The sequence below is a fragment of the Sceloporus undulatus genome, chromosome 5, assembly GCF_019175285.1.
Source record: "Sceloporus undulatus isolate JIND9_A2432 ecotype Alabama chromosome 5, SceUnd_v1.1, whole genome shotgun sequence".
Lineage (NCBI taxonomy): Eukaryota > Metazoa > Chordata > Lepidosauria > Squamata > Phrynosomatidae > Sceloporus > Sceloporus undulatus.
In genome coordinates, this window is record NC_056526.1 from 159,974,168 (window position 1) to 159,992,647 (window position 18,480).

Below are 18,480 nucleotides of genomic sequence, written 5' to 3' on the forward strand. Positions count from 1 at the left end.
GATTTTATAGGATGGAGCCATGGCAAGTATCAAAGTACATTATTTCTCTAGTGTAGATGCAGCCTCAGATAGTCAGATCACCTCCAGTCATTTGTTTGGAAAGGGGGGAGCAAAATATATATCCAAACCGTTTCTTCTGCTGGAAATATCATTGACAGTATATTTAAAACATACAGCAAGGATTATTAATACACAACCTTGGAGCAGAGAAGACTGCAATGCAGAAGCCCCTTGTGCACTGAAATCCTCAGCCAGATTCTGGTCACAAATGGCCCCTAGCTAAAAATGAGCATAGGAGAGACAGAAATATATTTCTATTAAGAGAGGCTGCATAAACCAATGTGTGTGAGAGAGAGTATATGTATTTAAATAATGTCTCCTGGTAAACCACAAGCACTTCCTGAGGAAATGCATTTCTTTGAGAAATTGCACTATTGGGCTAGAAGGTAAGAGGCAAGACAAAAAACTTCGAGCAAGCGAAGTACCAAGTCACTGGTAGTAAAATAACATGCTTGCTCTTCTCTTAATTAACTATGAATGGGAAAACAAAATTAAATTTTAAGTGGTAGAATAGAAAAAAGAGACATACAGAAAATATTAATATTCTTTGGTCTTTAATTAACTACATATGAGAAAACAAAATTAAACTTTAAGTGGCAGAATAAAAATGAGAGACACAGAAAAATTAATATTTCCAATCAAATGTTTTGTAGCATGACTCATACGTTATGAAAATCTGAGGATGGCAAAATTGCTGACAATTTTTGGGGGGAACGTGAAGGCAAAATATACTATAGACACTTTACTACTTTGGTGAGTTCTCTAAGGGAAACCTAATGCTAATAAAAAGGGCAGCCTGATACAAAGCAAGGGAAGAATGACAGTTCAGGTGGAATTTGCAGAAACAGCAAAGATCTAATCTGCACAGCAGAAATAATGTCGTTTAACTGTCATGGCTCAATACAATGGAACTCTGGGATTTGTAGTTTCTTGTACCTGAGCGCTCTGATAGAGAAGGCAAAATATCTCACAAAACAACAGATCCCAGAATCCCATAGCATTGAGCCATGGCAGTTAAAGCAGTATCAAACAGCATTATTTCTGCAGTGCAGATTAGACCAAAATCAAGACTGAGCAGTTTTTATATCCTTATTCAAAACTCTAACTGAGAATAAAGTCTGTTCAATATAGCAGGACCTATACAATGGCCTGAATCCTATTATTAATTACAAACAGACTTAGACCCATGGAATCAGTGGGATTTGGCTAAGTGTTGACACACCATTCAGCAATGGCTTCAATAGGTCTATTAAGGTTGGGTCTTGCAAACTGGATTTAAGCCATCCTTCCAAGTACACATAAATAGGCTTGTGCTTAAGACAGATGTAGACACCTATTTAAAATAGCAAGAAGGATAACATGTGGGAAGGAAGGAGCAGGAGAAATCCATCATGGGGGGGGGGAATGACATACGGTCATCTTTGGAGAAGACAGCATTGTGCATAGCACGCAAATGTATTATCATTTTCCCAGGTGTAAGCCACATGGCAAGAAGAGAAGCCAAACCAGTTCTCATACATATTCACAGCAAATGTCTTTGGTTAGCAAAACATATTGAAGTCAGGTCATGAGTTGGAATTGATTTAGAAGCACATTTAAATTTGACTACACTTTCATTTTGTTAGGGCTTAAGTGTTTTATTCTTAATTTCATTTGCAATTCATTAGAATAGATTTACACCCAAATCCAGATCCAGTATTAGACAAATTGTTGCCTCTCAGGAAGCAGGTCTGGGGTGTCATGAATATTTTGTTGTTTCTCTATTATTTACTGGCAAGCAGAAGAAGAAGCACTTTTCAGTATTTCCGTTTTATGTAAAATGATAATATGACAGAAATCAGACATTATTGGATACTTTTCTGCTCTGCCATAGATTGTAAACTATCTTGGACTGCATCCACACTGCAGAAATAATCCAGTTTAACACCACTTTAGCTACCATGGCTCAATGCTGTGGAATTATGGGAATTGTAATCTATCAGAGGCCCAGAGCTCTCTGACAGAAAAAGCTGAATGTCTCAGAAACCTACAATTTCCAGAATTCCATAGCATGGCGCAATGGTAGTGAAAGTGGTGTCAAACTTTCCCTTCTCCTTTTGTGTTGTGTCTTTTTAGATTGTAAGCCTGAGGGCAGGGAACCATCTTATTAAAAAGATTGTATGTACAGCACTGTGTTAATTTACAGCACTATATAAATAAAGCTTAATAATAATAATAATAATAATAATAATAATAATAATAATAATAATAATAATCTGGATTACATATGCAGCCCTGGATTGGCCTTTCTTACATCTAGAAATAGTAGTTTGGTCAGTAGTAGTACAGGAGTTACAATTAAGTTTGTGACAGGTAAGACAAACACTTTTTAGAATAGATTTCAACTCCAAGTATTTATGTAAGACAGACAAACACTTTTTAGTATAGATTTCAACTCTAAGTATTTATGTTTGCATAAATTAGGTGTATTATTTATGTAACTGGAACATCAAGGTTATCAGTACTAGATTTGGTGGCGCAGCATAGGCATTACACCTTTTCATTTATTAATTAAACTACTTATATCTGAAGATCTCAATAAAATCAATTTAAAACAATAAACAATAATAAGAGTTTAAAAGAATAAAAATATATTCAATAGTTTATCCATTAAGATCAGATGATTTAAAACTTGTTAAAAGAATTTCAGAGGACCAGGATGGGGTAATGGATTGTGTGTTGGACACTGGGAGACTAGGGTTTGAATCCTGGCTAGGCCATGGAAACCCACTGGGCAAGTACTTGGGCAAAGAACGCTCTCTCAGCTTCAGAGGGAGGCACTGGCAAAACCGCCTCTGAACAAATCTTGCCAAGAAAACCCTTTGATAGGTTTGCCTAAATAGGAAAAGACGTGAAGACACACAACAACAAAAACAGACATTAAGCAGGGGCTGTCACAGTTTGTAGAACTTTCTTATAAAGGCAAAATATTCAAACCTTTACTGATAATTGTAAGAAATTAACTAAGACTGTACTGCTTTAAAACGATTTGATGCAGTGAACTCCACACATAGGATTGTGTTTTTCTTGGTACAGGCTCTTTTGGGTGCCTTGGAAAATCAAACTACATCTCCACATGTACCATCCCATGTGGATACAGTGGATACAAGCTGCAGTGAAGAGGAGATGAGGTTGCAAATGGAAGTTCTCATGCAACAGGTAAAGCTGGATTAAATTTGAACCAGTACAATAACATAGGTGTGCATTTAATCCTTCAAAGAATAGGTGAGCTCAAGGCCTGTTACAGACTGCCAAAATAAAGATGCTTCGGGTCTCTTTGGAGGTATGCTATTTAAATGATGCATGGGTCCTAAGAGTCCGGAAGTCGTGCCAAAGCCACACTCCATTCCTAAGCACTGGAGGGCAGCTTTGGTGCAGCTTCCGGATTCTTAGGATGCATGCAACATTTAAACAGCATACCTCCAAAGAGACCCGAAGCAGCTTTATTTTGGCAGTCTGTAATAGGCCATTATGTTCAAAATCTAGGTTGGGGTGTGATCTCCTGCATCTGCACAGACTGAAGGCTCCTCTTCCTCCCTCTATCCACACCCTTGGTTAACTCCCCTCCCCAATTTAATATGGGCCTGATGTCTCTTCCTTCCTCTCATATCTTTCAAGTTGACCTGAACTCGTGGTGACCATGTTAATGAGACATCTCCAAGATTTCCTCTCCTCCACTGCACTGCTTAAGTTTTGCATACTCATGTCTGTGATCTCCTTGAGTGTAGCCATCAAGCATGTCGTCTTCCTCTTTTTCTGCTACCCTCAACCTTTCCCAGCATTATTGTCTTTCCTTATGAGTCATCCCTTCTCATGATGTGGTCAAAGGACAACAACTTCAATTTGATCATCATGGCTTCTAGGGGTATTTCAGGATTAGAATCATAGAATCGTAGAGTTGGAAGAGACCACAAGGGCCATCCAGTCCAACCCCCTGCCATGCAGGAAATCTCAGTCAAAGCATCCTCGACAGATGGCCATCCAGCCTCTGCTTAAAGACCTCCAAAGAAGGAGACTCCACCACACTCTGAGGGAGTGTGTTCCACTGTCAAACAGCCCTTAATGTCAGGAAGTTCCTCCTAATGTTGAGGTGAAATCTCTTTTCCTGGAGTTTGCATCCATTGTTTTGGGTCCTGTTCTCTGGAGCAGCAGAAAACAAGCTTGCTCCCTCCTCAATATGACATCCCTTTAAATATTTAAACAGGGCGATCATATCACCTCTTAACCTTCTCTTCTCTAGGCTAAACATCCCCAGCTCCCTAAGTCGTTCCTCATAGGACATGGTTTCCAGACCCTTCACCATTTTAGTCGCCCTCCTTTGGACACACTCCAGTTTCTCAATGTCCTTTTTGAATTGTGGCGCCCAGAACTGGACACAATATTGTCATCTGGACACAAGGCTTGATCTTTTCAAAGACTCATTTGCTTGTTTGTTTTTGGCTGTTCTCCAGCACCACATCTCAAATGTGTTGATTTTCTTCTTATCTGCTATTTTCACTGTCCAGTTTTCCCATTCATAGTGATACAGAATACCATGGCATCGATGATTCTAACTTAAGTGCTAAATTGTGTATCTTTGCAATATTCCTCTTCACCTAACAAATGCCAATGATAGGAGTTAATTACCACGAAGTCATATGTCATTTTTCATAAGACTGTTCCCAGTGAAACATGCTCTTCTATAAGCCAGGTTTTTCTCCATTTCAGTATTTTGACAGGGATACATTCAAAGCAGGGGCAGACCAAGACATTTTGATGCTTGGGGCCTTCTCCCCATTCATATAGAAAATGCAACTAGGGTGGGAGTGGAATCTTACTTTAATACTAGAGATGGGATAGTGTCTATCCACAACACCTGAAGCAGTGAACTAGTTTATGGAGATCATGACATACCATGTGGCATGCTCCACTCTGTCTTCCAACAGAGGAGACCACCTAGAGCAGTGATTTCGAAACTTTAGTACTCCAGATGTTTTGGACTTCAGCTTCCAGAACTCCTGACTACTGGCCAAGCTGGCTGGGGTTTCTGGGAGCTGAAACCCAAAACACTTGGAGGACCAAAGTTTGGGAATCATTGATCTAGAGTCTCAGTGTAGAGGACAGGGAAGGGGTGACTCTGAAGCAGCTGCCATTAAGCCTCCCTCCTCCTAATGGTAGAACTGGACTGATTAAAAGCCTATCAAGCATCTCCAAAGGCTCAAAAAGCCTGTAATATCTGCAGAACAAAAGGTCAATTTAATCTGTGTTGTACTCCTAAATTTTGGGGAAATATATAGTTTTCTTCTTGGGCTTCCTTTCCTACATGAACCAGCACATTTAAAATTATTTTCCAGTTAACTTTCAGTTTAAAGTTTGTAATTCTGGATACTGTTAATAGTCAACTGCTGAAATGCAAATGTTTATGATAGGAAGGCCCATGGACTAAAATACTTGTTTCTGTCACGTTTGAAGGGCTGAGCCAGATTTTTTCTCTCATGTAATGCATGCCACATGCAGAAGGATAAAGCCTTGAAAGTGATTGTACAGTAATTGATTGTAAACACAATAAAACAGAATTTAGCATTCTTTCCCATTTGCCAAAGTCTTCTGAGGGCACTTAAATTTAGGTGCTTTAAAAATGTATTTCCTGTTTTGTGCATCCATAGAGATATGGTGCTATATACTGGAGAGCAGAATATTGAAATTCAATCTTAGAAGGACACAAATGAAATGTCTTTTCTAACTGTCAGAGCCATCTTCATGACTTACCTTAAACTTGCAATAATCACAAGAGGGTGTAAGGATGAAATACTAGAATTGAAGGAAGTAACAGTGGGGCTAGTTGATTATTTTGTTTGTTGTTAACTGCCCTTGAGTCAACCTAGACTCATGGCGGCCTTGTGAATGAAATGTTTCCAAGCCCTGCTATCCTCTAATCTCCTGATCATCTCCTGTAGGCTCTTTAGTCTATCCATCTGGCAAGTGGTCACCCTTTCTACTGCCCTCCACCTTTCCTAGCATCATTGTCTTTTCCAGTGATTCATACTTTCTCAGGATGTATTTATAGTCCCTTTCTTCTTTTTTAAACAACTTTATGACATTTCTTTTGTCCTGGATTATTCAGTGGCACTTTCTGGCATCAGAAGAAACATTCCAATCCCTCCCAGCGAATCCCCCCCTTTGGGGGGGGGGTTTACAGGGAAACAAAAAAGCCCCATGGACTAATGTGATTTAATACTTACAGTTCACACTGGGGTCCTTGGCCACTTCTCCTCCTGGACAAATGTTTCTTGTTGTGTGCCTTCAGGGTGCTTCTGACTTATGGTGACTTAAATGTTTATTTATGTGCAATCCAGCACACAGTAACTTAGAAATAAGCTACACTACACGTATTAAGCTGAACTCGATGGGTTATACTTCTGACAAAACATGCATTGAATTGTACTTTTAAAAGCTTATACCTGTATTAAAACATTTTGACTGGAAACTATGGAACCAAAAATGTCTTCAATTCTGTGACTATTAACTTTTACACCCATTTTTGTTCAATTTTTACAAATGCCCTTCTGTAGTTATATTTAAGTTATACTGGAGAAGAGATATTGCAAGAGAATTCAACAGCAAGATTCAGATTCATGCTCATGAAGAGATTTCGTGATAAAGCTTTTTTCATATAAATATACACCATTCAAACAGACAGCTATGTCTATTTTATGGCTTAATTAAAATTTGGAACATTTGCAATGTAACACCAAATAATTTTAATTGTAGGTTCAAATATATGAAGAAGACTTTAAAAAGGAAAGATCTGACAGAGAGAGACTTAATGCAGAGAAAGAAGCACTACAGAAAATTAATGCAAGATCGCAATCTCAGTTAAACAAACTAAATTCCAAGGTATGTGTCAAAACATGTGCATTTTACTCTTATGCTTACTTTCTCACTTTCTTTGCAACCCAGACTTCCATTAATTGACACTGGGTTTTATATGAGAATGAAATAATTCTGAAGTAATGTTGCTGGTGGAGTGAGGAATAATTTGATCTCTCCCTGCCCCATGAAGCAAATAGGATAACTTTTGGCTAATGCTCTTCAAACATTTTTTAAAAAGCAGAAGAACAGCTTTTGTTTCTGATTTTCCCTCCATTTCTCCCTGGATTCCCCACGATTTCAATCTGTTTTGTGGATATGGTGCAATATTTTGACTAGCTCCTATAAATTTCAGAGTAGAACCTGGAGCAAATTCATCAGCCTCATGTCACTGAAGATATCAGTTGCCACTGACTGCAAACATTGGAACTTACTGTTGAATAAACAGAATTACATTGTTAATTAGTTAATGATTTACACTACTAGTTTCCTTGTGTCTTTTCAGAAATAAGTCTCACTGTAGGACATATTCCCAGGCAACTACATATGATTACAATGTTAGGAAATGACAAGTGAGAGCCAGCCAATGAACTGTACTTGGGAGTCTGAATTCAAATCCAGGGTAAACCATGATTTCATCAGTTAAGTTGTAGCTCTTTGTCAGGCAAGGTATTCTTAAAGAGGACTTGTGACAGTAACTATATCAATGCTTCCTTGCTGCAAGATAACTATGATCTACCTGTCTCTGTGTTCTTGTAATACAAGCCTTTGTCTGGCTGTATCAGAATTGGTCAGGTATGGTTATTAAATGCAGCCATTACAGTGGTGCCTCGGGTTACGAAATTAATTCGTTCCGCGGCTAATTTCGTAACCCGAAAAACCTTCGTAAGCCGAAATGCCATAGGCGCTAATGGGGAAAAAAGCCGCGGCTCTGCCGCGGCTCCATTTAAACAGCGCCGGAGTTTTTCGTAACCCGAAAAAACTTTCGTAACCCGAAACAATAAATCCCTATGGGATTTATTCGTATCCCGAAAAATTCGTAACCTGGGTATTTCGTATCCCGAGGTACCACTGTACTGTGTAAAATGAGAACATTAATTGTTGTTGAGATGACTTCTTACTAAGTAATATATGTATCTGAAAAAAAGTTACCTGTGCTTCCTTCCTTCAACTCTTTTATGGTCTAATTTACCTGGAGGAAGAGTAACAGGGGAAAAACACAATGCTAAACTCCTCTCAGTTCTTGGTGTTGTCCTTTGGGCTTATTTCAGCCAAGATGTCTTGAGGGAAGGAAGGGGATGGCAAATATAGTTCTAGAGTACACTTCTTCAATTGTTCTAGATCACTCAAGGAAACTGTCTACAGAGCCATAGAATGATGTAGGCCATGGATTCCAGTTGTGGCCTAACCTGGATTCCTTGTACGTAAAGCAAACTTGACAAATGTTTGTTCAGCTCTAACCTGAAAACTACGGCAGCTCATGCTATCACTGAACTGCCCAGTGCAACACAGAAAGTTTCCCATCAAATGGTCAACCTAATCTAATCTACCTCCTTTGCTATTCATCTAATCAGTGGTGCCATAGTATATTTGGAAGTGCAGGCACTCATCATGGGAGTCTGCTAGCCATGCCCTCAAAGGGAATTGAAAAATTCAGGTAGCTGTGTAGCTGTATATCAGCAAAAAATTTCTAGTAGTTTTCAGCTTCACCAAGAGCAGGTATTTGATAACACCAATAGGTATTAATTGGAATTCCAAGACAAACATCACCCCCAAATACTTGGTACTGAACAGGAACAGTTTACAGCTAGATATTGCATTTCATTGGGCACAACTCATAACAATATATTTGTTGCTGGTAAAATTGCAGCCAGTTTCAGAAGAATGTACTGGCTAGTAACACAGTTATTTTATCCATCTAAGAAGAAACATTTAGTTGTTACTTTTTCTTGTTGCTTTGAGGGAGTGTTGTGGGGAGCATTTTGAGGATTCTTTTTTAAATATAGGCATTTTTTTCAACTTTTTAGTGTATTTTTTATTTACAAAGTAATGTAAAAGCAATAAACATCATCACAAGTAACACAACAGAGCAATGTGTTATCTTTTTGGCATTCTTGCAACAAATAAAGGAATGAATTTATTTTAAAAAAACAAAACCAAAAACATCCAAACTCTGCTTTAAATTTAGCAAGGAAGAAGCAGCATGACCCAAACAATTTTCCTCTCACAGGTGTTGGACTGGTTATTAAATGATGCAGCCATACTGCCACAAGAGGGCATGAGTGTTCCTTTTTTCAGTAATTTATGAAGTTATTCACAGTGCTTTTCAAACATTTTTAAAAACACATACAAGTCCCTTTTCTATGTGGTTTGTGCTATCTTCCTTTTATGTTACTACAGTAGTGGCATACCTCTCTGCATACTATGGACACACACTATTCTACGATGCATAAAGTTTATTCAGTGTTACCACTTGAGAACTGCCACACAGGGATGCAATATTTATTATTGCTCTCTCTAGATAAACAACTTGGCTTTTCACAGTTGCAAGACTTTCAGTATATAAATATGCCTCATATATAATCTTGTTTCATAGATTAAAGATTTCCAAGATGAAAAAGAACTACTACAGAAGCAAGTAAAGCAACAGGTTTGTGTTTTTCTTGGTTTATATTTACTTCTTGTAACAGACAAAACCTAAGGGTGCTTCAAGATAGAGGACTCACAGTACTACTATTGTATATCCATTTTGCTTTCAAAATGAATAACATGTTATTTATGTACCTACAATTCTTTTGTACTGCTTCATCTGTTCAGCATACAAGTTAAGCAGATAGGTGATAAAATGCAGCCTTGCTCAATGCCCCTGCCAACTGGAAACCATTCAGTTTCTCCATATTCTGTCCTAACAGTAGACTCTTGTTCCAAGCACAGGATATGCATCAGGGCAATCAAATGTTGTGGCATGCTCATTTCTTTAGCAACAATCAATAGTTATTCATTATCTATACAATCAAAGGCTTTGCTATCAGGTGATTAATTAACCAGAACAATTTGTAAAACAAAATCAGTGTAAAAATTATAATCTGCCTCAATGGAAGGACTGCACAGCCTGGTGAAATCACAGCTCTTCAAGGTAATCAAGGTATATGTCATCCACAGCAGAAATGAAACAATAAAAATCAAGAACAAGTTTTCAAACCATAAAAAGCCAAAACTAAAGTACACCCATCCCTCCACATTCGCTAGGGTTAGGGGCACATGACCCTTGTAAATGTGGAAAAACTGCAATAACCAAAATACTATGTTTTTACCTGAGAGAATATCTCTCTAGGAATCTCTAGATTCTCCAGTGCAACTCTGTGGTCAACATCTTCCAGACATTGACCATAAAATTGTGCTGGCCGAGCTACAATTGCTTAGTGGAGTGTTCTCTCTAAGGAATCTCTAGGTCCTTCAATGCGACTTTTGGTTAACGTTGACCACAGAATTCCACTGAAGGACCTAGAGATTCCTAGAGAGAACATATTAATACAATCCATGAATAATCAAATCTGCAAAAGTCAAAGCTGCAGATATGGAGGGATAAGTGTACTCAAAATCACAGTAAGAATATTTGTTCTTGGGACAAGGGGCTACAGAATGGTTCCCAACTGTCAAGGGGTCAGGCAAGGCTATACTCTTATTACCCTACTTGTTCAACTTGTATGCAGAGAATATCATATGAAGAGCACTTTGGACACTGTTTGGGTGGAAGGGACATTTCTGGAACCACCTCTTTAGGCCTTGTGATATGGGGGGTGGCAGAAAGAAATTGCCCTCAGGTCTGGCTTGAAAGAAAAGCTCTGACTTTAATCTTTGAAGATTGGGAAGGGGGCTTTTTCGTTAGACTTGCTTATGCGGGTGGCCAACAAGCAACCCAGCTTTTGGGTTATCGTTGATGGCTCAAGTGTGATCTTTCTTGATAAGTTGCAGAGTGGTCTGGGGTAAGACACTGGATGTAGCTTTTCCTACACTTGGTTTTTGTTAGGTATTAGTTGCAGTTCCGTTAAGAATTTAATAAATAAGTCAATAAATGGCTCGGTTTTATCCCATCTCTTGTGTCTGATCTCATTATTCCAAGAGCTGGGTAGCAAAATTACCCAGCTCCCTCTTCATAGGGCATAGTTTCCAGAACTTTCACCATTTTGTTGGCCTCCTCTGGACACATTCCAGCTTGTCAACATACTTTTTGAAGTGTGGTGCACAGAACTGGACACAATATTCCAGGTGAGGCCTGACCAAAGCAGAATAGAGTATGCACACTGCAGAATCAAACCAGGAGCACATGATGCTCTAAGATATTACTATGATATCACTCTGTTATACTGTGAAGAGTTGATTTGTATTTTTAATTTGGTTTTATTCCAATTTTTGTAGGCCCAAGATCTCCAAGCACTTGCAGAAAAGCATGGCTTTCCATATCACTTGGCTTCCAACATTATATGTCATCCTTGTCTGAGTTGTAGGAACTGTGGATTACATCACTCTTATCTTGAACCTCAAATAACATTGGTCTCACGTGGCATTAGCCCAAAGCAACAAGAGCCCCCAGTAAGTTAAGTCTCCTGTTAGCTTTCATTTCACAAAGCAGGAACACTCCAAAATCCAACAGTTTGTAACCATGAAGATTCTGCATACATACTGTAAATCAAAATAAAGTAATAATGTAGAAACTGTTGAGGTATAGCATTTTCTACTTGGGAGCTGCTTCCACTGAACAAGGAAACTCACTTAAGCAAGTAACTCTGTACTAGTTTGATCCTCCTCACATGGATGTTCTCAGGAGAAAGTGGGAAAGAAAGTGAACTATGTGCACTTTCAGTTCGTTGGGAAAAATTCAGGATATAAATTTATTAAATAAATATTGTGAAACAACGTTTCTGGTTTTATTTTCTAGTTCCACATTTCAGTGCAGATATCATCTATTCCTACTCTTGCCTTTTTACTACTTTTCTCCTGTGATCTTTAAAAATATTTAAAAAAAATAATGATGGAAATATTCACTTCATCTTACAACTTGTTTCTTCTCTTGTACAATTATTAAAATGTCCCTTTGTCTTTGACAAAACAAATCAAAAAATCCAGGAGAATCATATGTATCTCTATGTAGAAGTAAGTCTTGTTACATTCAAAGGGATTTATTCATAGCATCACAAGTAGATATGATGGCAGCTTTAATGTATATTTAATCTCTAATTTTAGCAATCTGACAGAATGCACCTGCATAGTTTTTAAAAATGCGTTAACATGTTTTTAAAGGTAGTTGATGGTGAAGTTATTATATTAGAATAAATTATTAGAATAAGTTATTACCATGAAATAAGTATAGGTCCAGCTTATCTGTTTATTGTTTGAACCTTCTGTGATTCAACAGGTCTTTGCCATGGCTTGCCTTGGCCTGAAAGTGATTTAATTAGGAGCTTGAAATGAGAAATTGGTCACATACCAAAAGCAAACATAAAATATATTTACTTGCCTGGTGTTAGAGTCACCTGGAGCCCCCAAATTATTAAACCCAAGGAGTGATTCCAAGGTTGTGAATGTAAGGTGAATTACAGGAGCCTAGGGTTGATGTCTGTGTGAGCAACCTGGAGATGAGGTCCATCACAGATTTCTAATTCCCATCTCTGGCAGCAAGAAGTTATGAGGCAAGCTGATTTAGTTTTATTGGATATTTTATAAAGCAGATTTTCTTGTTGCCATAAAAATGCTATAATCAGTCAAAACAAGAGAAAGAAAGCCCAACATACAAAATAAAAATTCCAAAACCCAGAGGAAAAATACAATTACTAGCATAACAGTTAAAACACAAAAAACAGACTCTAAAACCACAGAACCAAATAACAGGAGCTAAAACTGTTATCACGTTTAATGGGGCTTGAGCTGAAATGCAGCTGAGTAAGAGTTTGGGGACTAAATACCCTAAAAGCATCAGATCACATCTGATCTTGGAAGCTAAGTCAGAGTCAGTCCTGGTTAGTACTTTGATGGGAGGTCACTAACAAATAACAGGTGCCTGTAGGCCATATTTCAGAGGAAAGAATTAGCAAAACCACCTTGCCAAAGAAAATTCCATAAAATTCATGCAGTTGCCATAAGTTAGTAGGTAGCTTGAACACACATGTGCGTGTGCACACTCACACATCAAGAGCTTGGAATATTTGTGTCTATATCAGATCTTTTGCTTTCAGAAACTGATTCAATCACTTGTGACTGGGTATGAGATTTCCCCCCCAAAACATACATATTTTTTAAAAATACTATGGAAGAAAGAGAAAAAGAATCACAACTAAACCTAGAAAGCACTTAACAAATTAAAACTGGTACATGACTAACAAATAGGAGTAGTGCTAACTTCACAAACTAAGTCCAGAACGGAATTCCCTCCACAGTCCACACACCATGTTCAATAAACATGTGAAGAAGGGGAATCTTAATGTCACCCCTTCTGTCACTGTTGCTTTCTATGTATGAAGATCTTGCTTTGAATTTGGAACTTCAAAACAACCCCCAAAAGAAAATCAGCATTCCAGATGATACAGAGAACTATCTTGCCTAGCTCAAGGACATATAATCTGATCTCTGTTTGCCATGACTCCAGCACTTGTCTGGACAGCCACCAACTGCTGCTGCAGGTAGATTAGGCACATTGCAATAACGAATCTGAAGCTACCCTTAGATGGAGCCCCTGAGGAACATGCTTTGGCCATCAAAGAGGAAGAAGAGGAGACAGTGGCAGCCACCAAGCAGCCACTCAGCTGAAGAAGGCATTGGTGCCAGAAAATACAAGGAGGGATAACACCTCCACCAGTGGATTGCATATTTAAGGGCCAAGAGACATCAGTCTTCTCTAGAGTAAAAGTCACCTCAGAAATAGAATGCATTATTCCCCACCCCCACCCCATCCTTGCCACTGGTTTGAAGTGGGGTTGTGGTGGACTAGGCAACTTAACCTTTCCTTCTAGTATTTCTAATGGTGCAACAATACAGATTCTATTGGTGTATAACCCAGTTGAATCTTGCTTGCTTACACTCCTAGTTCCCATTGCCCTTGGGTCTGTGGAGGTCCCAGGTTATGCTTCTCCTTTGGATAGTTGGGATTTTGATTTCTTCTTCTGCTTTAGTCCCTTCCATCTGAGGCATATAATTCCAGTTCCTATCCTCTGGAGAGAAGCCCTCCCGGTAAGGCATGACAGTCCCCCTCCTCATGTATTTACTGACCACAGTTTGCAAAAAGGACTAGAGATGTTGTTAGAAAGGCCAATTATGTTGTCCTCTATAAGAAAAGTCATTCCTTTCACCACATTGCATGTTTCCATAACACTGCTCTACATAATTGGCTGCTATTGGCAGAGGCATCATATACTAGGCTATTTGGATATACTATGGGGGACACCTTGACAGGGAGCTGCTCTCATATTTCAGCAAGGGAAATTAATGATACACAACAAACTGGAGGGCTGCATGGTATGGTGGTTTGAGTGTTAGACTAGGACACTGGGAGACTAGCCCAGCTCTATTCAGTTAAATCATTACATTTCTTTTTTAAAAGAATTTTTAAAGTAAAATTATATAATACAGAATAAAAGTATAATAGACAAAACAGTCTACATACTAGATGGTTACTATCATTATAATAAGGATCGCTTCTTGGCCTTTTGGCTAAAATCAAGTATATAGATCATACTACATATCTTACATAACCTATAAGAGGGGGAAAAGAAAAAAGAAACAATAAAGCAAGAAAAAGGAATAAACAAATAATAAGTAAAAATAGAAGTGACTTCCAGTCTTTTCCTAGTTAAGCCTTTTCCATCTAAAAAAAAGACAAAAATATACTTCTTTCTATAATCTACAAATATTTCATTAGGATATACATAAAGTGAGAATTACCATACAACATTCTTGCAAAGAGTTAATTAAAGGTTAGCTTTCCAGTATAAATCCATTCATAATTTATTTATGTGAATATGGGAAAACCGCAAATAACAAAAATACAGCGCACCCTTACTTTACGCAGGGATCAGTTCCAGACTCCCACACATAAAGCAAATTCTGCCTATGCTCGAGCTCCATTTAAATGAATGGGGCTCGTGCACATGGTGGTATGGTAGTGTGGTGCCATGGGCGCGCACCCCATTGTTCCCTATGGGACATGTCGCCCCTTCTCCCCGCACAGCTTTCAGCATATGCTGAAAATCATGTAAAGTGTGGCCGTGTATGATGCGGGCGCACTGTACCATGTTTTTACCTAAGAGGACACCTCTCTAGGAATCTCTAGGTCCTCCAGTGCAACCCTGTGGTCAACATTCAAGAGACACTGACCACAGAACTGCACTGGAGGAGCTACAAATGTCTAGTCGAGTATTATCTCTAGGAATCTCTAGGTCTTTCAGTGCAACTTTTAGTTAAAGTTGACCATAGGGTTGCACTGGAGGACCTAGAGATTCCTATAGAGAACATATCAATCAAATCCGTGAATAATCAAATCTGCAAATATCAAAGCTTTAAATATGGAGGAATGAGTGTACTGTGTTATTGCTATTCTGAATAACATAAATCACACAATGATTCCAGTTTTTCAATTAGGAAATGGTACTTAGAAAAGTCACAGGCATTTTTTTACTGAAATCTTGTATGGCTTTATAAAACCCAGTGTGTGTGTGTGTGTGTGTGTGTTAACAAAATCATTTTTAAGTTGAAACTCTGGCCTGTTGCCATCATGCTGGGAGATTCCTTTAAAAGCATTCTAACAAATTGCAAATATGTTTCTTTGGAATACCTTTACCTGTCATGTTGATGCACAGCAGGTTCCTCTTAACAGCTGACGGTGACTGTAGTTAGAGACCTGTTTATGATAGCATCAGATGCATTCCATTTCACTCTGTCTTCTCCTGTTCCTTTTCAATGTTCACGAGGCTTTCAGAAATCTGATTTGTTAACATTAATAAAGTCTGTTTTGATTTGTGGGCTCTAACAGGTTTCACACACACACACACACACACACACACACACACACACACACAGTGCCCACCATCAAAAAGACATAGTAATAAAAAAGAAAAGCAGCTGAAAAACTTAATCAGAAGAATTACTTGATCAAAATAAGAGGGAGTAAATTACTTTGGTATGACTAATGAAAAGCTTCACAGCATAATTATATTTACCATGCTGCTATTCTTTTGTTTGAAGTGTCTATGAAGTCCATATTGCTGCAATAATGTTTTATTGTTCTGTGCAGCCAGACTATCAATGGTATGTTCCTGACCGGTTTCCGCCAGATGTGCAGCACAAGGCAAATGGTAAAGCAACAGCTGTATTGAACACACTTTTTAGGAGTTTTCTTTTTAATGGGGGCTTTTTGTGTGTGTTAGCCAGTAAACTTTCATACACACCCTGTGCGTGATTTGTATACAACTCTATATTGTAAACTCCTATGCGTACATGTGGCCAAGGCTACAGATTCCAAATATGATGCATTTGTCTTAAAGCTGTCAATATTAGCAAGCTACTTTAAATATCTAATATACATTGTAGAACTGCATCAATCTCTTGGTGAAGAATCATGAGGATTGACTGATCTTGGAAAAGTATTCTTTTTTTTCTGAGAATGCGCCATGCTCCATTCATACAAGGGCTGACTATAGGGCAAAATGATACTTGCTCTCTAGGTGGGATGATGCAGATAAAGATGAAAATGAAGATAATGTATATCCAGCTTTTGGGGGCTGTTAACAAATTAAAATAAAAGCCACCTTGAGTCCCATTTTGGAGAAAAGCAGGATCTAAATCCAATAAATAAAAATAAGAATACAGTTAAAACTTCAGCTCTGAGAATTCCCCAGCCAACATAGCCACTGGCCAAAAGATAAGTTTCAAAGTTACTCTCTACCTGAACATCCTTTTTCTCTACTTGTCCACCTTGAAATGACTCCTAGCAAACAATGTCCATTCTCCAAAAGTTAAACCGACAGTTTCTGATGTAGCTACTTGGGTTCTGGAGTTCCTTGCAAAGATGCAATGTTAGGTGGACCTTGAACTGATCTGGGCATGTCTTCTGTTCTTAAATAAGAGTGGGCTTTTTGAAAAACATAGAGCATTGCTGGTGAATGCTTAAAACACATGAGTTTTGCCTTAAACATTAAAACAATCCTGACCCAGTTTGGGGTGGTGGTGGTTTTTAATCCGCCCGCGAAGGCTGATGGAACCCAAAAGGTTCCAGGAAGCCCTAGAACAGTGGTTCCCATCCTGTGGGTCAGAACCCCTTTGGGGTTCGAATTACCCTTTCATGGGGGTCGCCAAAGACCATTGGAAAACACCTATTTAATTACAGTTATGAAGTAGCAACAAAAATAATTTCATGGGTTTGGGTCACCACAACATGAGAAACTGTATTAAAGGGTTGCAGCATTAGGAAGGTTGGGAACCACTGCCCTAGAGGGATATATGGTTGAGAATGACAGCGATTCTGTTGACGCCTTGGTTGATACCTGGAATAAAGATCTTACCAGGGCTATAGACAGCATCGCTCCTGAGCATCCTTTCTAGCCCACTCCTAATAAAAAACCATGGTACAATGAAAATCTTCATAAAATGAAGCAGATTGCGCAATGACTAGAGCGCCGCTGGTGGAAACATCAACCTTTATCTGAGATCCTATTGAAGGCTTATGGAGTGGCAATAGATGCAGCAAAGAATTTCTTCTATGCTGTACATATTGCGTCCGCTGAGTCTCGTCCAGTAGAGTTGTTTAGGGTGGTCAAAGAGCTAACTCAACTGTCTCCCACCTAAATGTATTATTTGAACCAACTGAAGCCTGCTGTGATGCTTTCAATAACTTTTTCGTGGATAAAATCTCTCGGATAAGGGCTGATCTGGACGCCGGCATAATAGCAGAGATGGGAAGAGAGATATCCAGTGACTCTGTGGACTTTGTTAGACTGGATTGTTTTGAGTTTGTAAGTACTGATGAAGTGGACAGGATTCTTGGATGTGTCAGGAGGACGACGTGCCCTCTCGATCCTTGCCCATCATGGTTGACCGCCCAGGGAGGGGATGCAACAAAAATATCACTACAATCTATAATCAATGCATCCCTCAGGGAGGGAAGATTTCCATCACAAAGCAAGCAGTCGTTAGACCACTTTTGAAAAACCCCTCCCTGGATCCCCTGGTGAGAAACAATTATAGACCGGTCTCTCTTTTACCATTTTTGGGCAAGGTGATTGAGAGGGCAGTCGCCTTCCAGCTCCAAGCTGTCTTGGATAAAGCTGATTATCTAGACCCATTTCAAACTGGTTTCAGGGTGGGATACGGAGTTGAGACCACCATGGTCGCCTTAGTTGATGATCTCCGTCTGGACATCGACAGGGGAAGTGTGACCCTTCAGGTGCTTTTGGACATCTCAGTGGCATTTGATACCATAGACCATGGTATCCTTCTGGAACGCCTGAGGGAGTTGGGTAATGTGGGCACTGTGCTCCAGTGGTT

The 18,480-nt window shown here is 38.9% G+C and overlaps 1 protein-coding gene across 1 annotated transcript in view; it reads left to right on the forward strand.

The window, feature by feature from the left end:
• TNIP3 (TNFAIP3 interacting protein 3) overlaps positions 1 to 11,838 on the forward strand; it is a 78,327-nt gene extending 66,489 nt beyond the window's left edge. The window contains exons 9-12 of the mRNA XM_042469765.1: positions 3,136 to 3,258; positions 6,850 to 6,975; positions 9,545 to 9,598; positions 11,368 to 11,838. Of these exons, the coding sequence (XP_042325699.1) occupies positions 3,136 to 3,258; positions 6,850 to 6,975; positions 9,545 to 9,598; positions 11,368 to 11,550 (486 nt within the window). The 3' untranslated portion in view covers positions 11,551 to 11,838. The remainder of the gene's footprint in view (positions 1 to 3,135; positions 3,259 to 6,849; positions 6,976 to 9,544; positions 9,599 to 11,367) is intronic.
• Positions 11,839 to 18,480: the final 6,642 nt, after the last annotated feature.